The 6,699-nt window shown below is 52.9% G+C and overlaps 1 protein-coding gene across 1 annotated transcript; it reads left to right on the top strand.

Annotated features, from left to right (window-relative positions):
- Positions 1–297: 297 nt before the first annotated feature.
- On the top strand, positions 298–4,810 carry Magel2 (MAGE family member L2). The gene has a single exon (XM_032893479.1). It carries the CDS (start codon positions 599–601, stop codon positions 4,376–4,378), a length of 3,780 nt encoding a protein of 1,259 aa, XP_032749370.1. The 5' UTR covers positions 298–598; the 3' UTR covers positions 4,379–4,810.
- The last annotated feature ends 1,889 nt before the right edge of the window (positions 4,811–6,699 follow it).

Raw genomic sequence — 6,699 nt, 5'->3', positions numbered from 1 at the left:
GTTGCTAGTGGTTTGTCCCCACTTCATAATGCACCACAGTGATTTTTTTGAACCGTAAATCTGTCCCTGTCACTTGCCTATATAAACTCGTGCTTAAAGAGTATAAACTAGCTGAGTTGAGGATCTATAGCGCGCGAGAAGGCATCTTGAGCCAGTCAGGACTTTGGTAAACGCCCCTCTGAACAATCCACTTGTGGTGGTCGGGGGCGGGGAAGGGGCGGGATTGAGCCCCCTCCCTCCTCCTTCTTACTGCGGAGAGCTGCAGAGCCAGCGACACTCTCAGTGTGAGCTGCGCTGCGAGCTGTGAGCTGAGAGCTGTGAGCTGCGTGGCGGAGTAAGCCAGGCAGTAGCACTTGGCTGAAAGCTGCGGTGACAGCCAGGCAGCTCTCCCAGAGAGCTGCTAAGAGAGTCCGGCAGCGCTGGCTGAGAGCTGCGGAGAGAACCCGCAGCACTCGCTGAGAGCAGTGGAACAAGCCAGTCGGCTTCCGATTCAGCTTTCAAGCTGGAGGGGGATCCTGGACAGCCACGTCGGCATGCTCAGCACTGGAAGAAAAAGCGTAGCAACCGGAGACGGGCCGCCGCCAGTCAAGCAAGGGACATGTCGCAGCTAAGTACGAATGTGGGTGATTCCAGCCCTCCGGAGTCCCCAGTGCCTGCTGTCCATAGCCGCCCTACGGTTCTGATGCGGGCCCCTCCTGCTTCCTCCCGGGCTCCTCCTGTCCCTTGGGATCCACCTCCAGTGGACTTGCAGGCTCCCATGGCTGCTTGGCAGGCTCCTCAGCCTACCTGGGAGGCTTCGGAGGGCCAGCTGCCTGCCCCAGTGGCTCAGCTGGCCCAGCCTCCTGCTCTAGGGGCCCCAATGGTCCAGGCTCCGTCGCTCGGGGGGGCGATGACCAAGCCTCCAACTCCTGGAGTCTTGATGGTCCATCAGCCCCCTCCGGGAGCCCAGATGGCCCAATCTTCAACTCCAGGAGTCCTGATGCTACATCCTTCTGTCCAGGGGGGGGCTTTGGGAGCTCATCCTCCTCCCCCAGGAACCCCTATGACACACCCTCCTGGGACCTCGATGGCGCACCCTCCTCCTCCCCCTCCTCCTCCTCCTGGGACCCCAATGACCCACCCACCTCCTCCTGGGACCCCGATGGCTCCTGGGAACCCTATGACCCATCCTCCTCCACCCGGGAACCCGATGGTCCAGCCTCTCCCTCCGGGAACCCCGATGGTTCATGGGGGGCCACATGGAACTCCAATGCCGCATGCTCCCATTGCGGCGACACCGATAGCCCAGCAGCCAACTCCAGGAGTCCTGATGGCCCAGCAGCTGACACCGGGAGTCCTGATGGTCCAGCCGCCTGCTCCAGGAGCTCAGATGGTCCAGCCACCTCCACAGGCGGCCTTGATGACCCAGTCTCCAGCTTCGATTACTCCGATGGCCAAGCCTTCAGGTCCTGGTGTCGTGATGATCCATCCTCCAGGTGCCAGAGGTCCAATCATTCAGACTCCAGTATCAGGAGCACCAATGGCACAGACAGTGCTGCCCCCTGGGCAGCCTCTGGCTACTTGGGCCCCACAGGGTCAGCCCTTGATCCTACAAATCCAGTCTCAAGTCATAAGGGCTCCTCAGCAGGTTCCCTCTGTACCACAAACCCCCCAGGTACAGCTGGCCACACCCCCAGGCTGGCAAGCCACCACACCCAACTGGCAGGTGACTCCCCAGGGGTGGCCCACGACGCCTTTGACCTGGCAGGCTACACAGGTGACCTGGCAGGCCCCCACAATAGCCTGGCAGGCCGCTCCACCTGTGCGCCAAGGGCCCCAACCCATTCGTCCTGGTCCCCCACCCATTCGACCTGGGCCACCTCCAGTACTTCGACAGATTCCTCCTGTGATGCGTCAGATCCCGACTGTGATGCGGCAAGCACCTCCACTGATCCGGCAGGCCCCGCCGCCTATCAGACCAGCTCCACATGGCATAGCCGGCCAGCCTCAGCTGTGGCAAGTCCTGCCACCACCGCCTCCACTGCGACAGGCTCCACAGGCTCGTCTACTGCTCCCGAGGGTGCCAGGAGCGCAGGTGCCTACAGCACCACCAGTTGCTCAGATACATTTGGTGCCACAGTCAGGACCACAGGTGCCCCAGACAGTACTGCCAGCCCAACTTACTATCCCAATTCCTGTACCCCAGGTGGCTCCTCAGTCTGCTCCCCGGGCTGTACATTGCCCATCTATCATCTGGCAGGCCCCCAAAGGACAGGCCCCCGTGCCTCAGGAACTCCCAGTGCCACAGGATCTCCCAGTGCCAGAGGATCTCCCAGTGCCAGAGGATCTCCCAGTGCCAGAGGAGCTCCCGGTGCCTCAGGAGCTCCCGGTGCCGCAGGAGCTCCAAATGCCACAGGAGCTCCCGGTGCCGCAGGAGCTCCAGGTGCCGCAGGAGCTCCAGGTGCCAGATGAGCTACAGGTGCCATTAGAATTCCAGGAGGTACAGCAGGCCCGGGCAATGGGCTGGAGGGCACCCAAGGTACCTACTCACTTTTGGCAGTCTGTCCCTGCCCAGGACACCCAGGAGCAGCCCACTCAGATCACCCATGTGGAGCAGCAGCAGCCCTTTCAGGGAGCTGCAGCGTCCCCCAAGGCACTGCAAACTCAGCTGCCTACCCACCAGGCCCAAACCACAGGCCTGCAGGCAGAATTGCCTTCAGTGCAAGTTCAGACCTCTTGGCAAGGCCCACCCCCAATTTTGCAGGCCCATCCTGGAACCTCTGCTACACTGACGAATTTTCCCCGGGGCTCCTCTAGGTCACGTATGACTCCATCCGGAGAACCTGGCCCCTCTTCTCTAGAGCCTCGGGGCCCTCCTAGGGCACGTAGGGCGCCTGCAAAGGACAAAAAGGGTCCTCCAAAAGAGCGCATGATCATTGGTGCCACCTTCTATGCTCCGAGGGGAGTGCCAGCTTCCAAGGCTTACCTGCCAACTGCCTGGAAAAACTTGCCGGCTTCATCAGAGACATTTCCTGCCACCTCAAGGGTCTTCCCATCTACCTCTCATTTCCAGCCTGCCTCTACTGATGCCTTTAGAGGCCCATCTGCCACCTCAGAGAGCCCAAAGTCACTGCCATTTGCTCCACAGGATCCTTATGCCTGTGTAGAAGCCCTGCCTGCAGTTCCATGGGTTCCATATCCTGATGGGAATTCCTCATCCGCATGTAAAGCAGTGCCAACCATCCTGATGGTGACAGCAGCTGCCCCCCAGGCAAGTGCCACTGATGCAGAGGCTTCCAAGTCCTCAGAGCCGCCAAGACGCTCCGGCAAAGCCACCAGGAAGAAGAAGCATCTGGAACCCAAAGAAGACAACTGTGGCCACAGCATGCCCTCACGTGACAGGCGGGGACCCCGATCCTGGGAGAATCCCAGTCAAAATGACTGGGAAATTCAGAGGGCAATGCAGCTACTGGGGGACCGGGAATCCCTCTACACTCCGCAGGGCCTGAATGACTGGGGGTACCCCAATACCTCTAGGATGCCAAGCAGCTTGGAGGGCCCTAGCACTTCACAGGACCAGGGATTCTGTGGTGGCTCGGGTGGGTCTCAGACATGGATGGCATCTGAGGTCCCACCAAGTGTCTCTCGGGGATCCAGTACTGTTCAGGAGGACCCCGATAGGGAGACTCAGCCATTGTCTCCCTTAGATGAGAGAGCAAATGCTTTGGTGCAGTTTCTCTTGGTCAAAGACCAAGCCAAGGTGCCTGTCCAGCTGTCGGAGATGGTAAATGTCGTCATCCGAGAATATAAAGACGACAGCTTAGACATCATCAACCGTGCCAACACTAAGCTGGAGTGCACCTTTGGTTGCCAACTGAAGGAGGTTGACGCCAAAACCCACACTTACATCATCGTCAACAAGATGGCGTACCCCCAGTGTACTTTGCTGCCATCCTACTTAGAGAGGCCAAAGTTCAGCCTCCTGACGGTGGTCTTGAGCCTCATCTTTATGAAAGGCTACTGTATCAGAGAGACTCTGCTCTTCAGTTTTCTGTTCCAGTTAGGACTGGATGTCCAGGAGAGAAGCAGTCTCTTCAGAATTACAAAGAAGCTCATCACCTGTGTGTTCGTGAGACACAGGTACCTAGAGTACAGGCAAATCCCCTTCACTGAGCCTGCAGAATATGAGCTTCTCTGGGGACCCCGAGCATTCCTCGAGACCAACAGAGTGCACATTTTGAGGTTTCTGGCCGCACTCTATGAGAACCAGCCCCAGATCTGGTCATGCCAGTACCTTGACTCACTGGCAGAGTTAGAATACAAGGACGCAAACGACGAGGAGTCCCATGACAGCGATGATGACTCCCACGACCCCACCAGCAGCCCCCATCCTCACTAATAAGTGTTACTAAGACAATTTCATACCTGTGGGTCCAAGGCCAAAGGCAACAGACAATGGGGGGCGGGGGGACACTGTGCTTTCTGGTGTTTTACGGTATTGTTCTGTGTGCGTAAGTTTTACAGCCTGTTTTTAATATTTGCCAAAGCTTTTGTACAGTTTTGTGAGACATTGATTTAAAGTGGCTGCTGTATTGTTTTGTACTTTGGCCTCCGTATTTTTAAATGAGATCTGTGGTTCCCTGTTTGGTGTCTTAATCGTTCTGTTATAGTATCAGAGTTGTGTTGCCTTTGTGAAGTGAAATGACAGTCTATTTGTCTCGTTTTGTTTACGTAAAATCAGAACATTCTTGGATGTTAACATGACTCATCAGTAAAATACTGTCTGGAGAAAAGTGAAGATCTATATCTATATAAATATACTTTCAGCAGAGCATAAAATGTTTGTCTTTGTGCTATTTTTTAATCGGGACGGTGGGAGCCACACTTTAACATGCTCTGTACACAAACACCAAGATTACGATCAGTGATAGTAAAACCTGTGGATGCTGACAGCTTCCCAGAAGAATATTCCATTCATCCTAAAAAGTGATGTAGTGATGGTGGGTGGTGAAGCCAGAGATCTCCTTAAAGAGAAAGTAAAACTGCACAAATAAGACAGGCCAAACTAGGGAGGAGAAGCCCATGGTCCTGCCAAGGCGGGACCCCCCCACACCCGCTCCAGTGTAGGGGAATGTCAGGGTGGGGAGCAGGGAAGTGGGGATGGTGTGGAGGGGGGAACACCCTCATAGAAAAAGGGGAGGGGGATGGGATAGGGACGTTTTTGGGTGGGAAACCGGGAAAGAGAGTAACATTTGAAATATAGATAAAAATATCCAATAATATATATGACAGGCCAAACTAAGAGGGCGTTGTGTGTCCCCTCTGGTTTAAATTTTACAATAACTGTTCAAGTTAGGCATTATATCCAGCTTGTAGGTGGGGCTATAAGACACAAACAGGTTAATTAAAGCATGTATATGGTAGCACTCTGGTAAAATTACAGCTCCAAGCAGGAAATCTCTTCAATGGTATTTGGAAAAGGAGGACATTTTACCACAGGACCATAAAAATGCAAATTTAGTAGCCATATGTAAAACACCAAAGAGATCCCTGTGTGTCCCATGGAAGATATCTAGTAGCTCAGATGTGGAACCCATCAACACACACTACACTGATACCTGAATGGAAACCTGTTCCCCTAAAATAACAGAATGCAACCAGAGAAAAGAAACCTAAGGTTTAAGGCATTAAGGATTCTGCAGAGTACAGGTGACCATTGCAAGTGGAGCGTGGACAACTGCAGGGCACTTCCTTGACATGTGCCGTCCTATGAGAAACTCCTGAAAGAAAGTGGCTAAATACAACTAGCCTTTAGTTACAGGAACCCAAGGAGAGGAACTTTGCAAAGGGCTGACCAGCCCGGATGTTCCAGTCAATAAACTCATGTGCATATGAATGTAGTTTACATGAAAAGACTGGTTGAAGGTCACAGCTTTTAGATGAGGACAGAAGGCTTCTGCATGCCACATCTTGTTCTGTCTGAATCAAGAAATCCAACCCCATGTCTTCCCATTCTTCCTGAAAAGCAGAGAGCAGGGCAGGCCAGCAACAATGATAGAACTTTTCTGCCACCTAGTGGCCAACTCGCTGTTGCACAGCTGATGTTGAGACCACTGTCTTTCCTGTAAGGTATTTATTCACTCAGGTGGTTGCAGTTTTTGCTTCACGACCCTACCCATATTTTTACTTCTGTTTGTACACCATTTTTTTCTCCTAGGTGGTCATTAAATTAAAACAAATTCCCATGTTCAACCCAAGCTTTATCCAAGGATTACTGCCCTAAGTACTGTCGCACTGCTACTTAGAACCACGTGGTAAAGTGTGTTTTGCCATTACAGCGTAAACTTTGCATGGCAATCGGCCCCTACTATTAGGTTCACCTCTCTGGATACATATGAATGATCCACTGTGTATCCAAACTTTACTAAAGTTTGGAGGATAAGATGATACTGAAAGACAGTCACTCAATCTTTAACATTTGGCAACATTAAAACTATGCAATGTCTTGGCTAAGAACAGGTGTACTGTAACTATAAACTGGCACATGGATCTAAGGAAACACAATTTTTATGGTCATCTCAACAGTTTTCTTAAAAATATGTGAATACTGGATCAATTTTTCCACACATTAAAATTTGGAAGCTAGCATCATGTAACTTGAACACCATACCTCAGGCACAGCAAGTCCCTACATAACACATAGTAAAACAAACAGAAACA

Source organism: Rattus rattus, chromosome 2 (assembly GCF_011064425.1).
Source record: "Rattus rattus isolate New Zealand chromosome 2, Rrattus_CSIRO_v1, whole genome shotgun sequence".
Lineage (NCBI taxonomy): Eukaryota > Metazoa > Chordata > Mammalia > Rodentia > Muridae > Rattus > Rattus rattus.
Note: the sequence above shows the minus strand (reverse complement) of the source record. Positions and strands in the feature narration are given on the sequence as shown.

What these genes read in the sequence shown, in the direction of transcription:
- Magel2 (XM_032893479.1), top strand. Translation starts at nt 599, where the DNA reads ATGTCGCAGCTAAGTACGAATGTGGGTGATTCCAGCCCTCCGGAGTCC.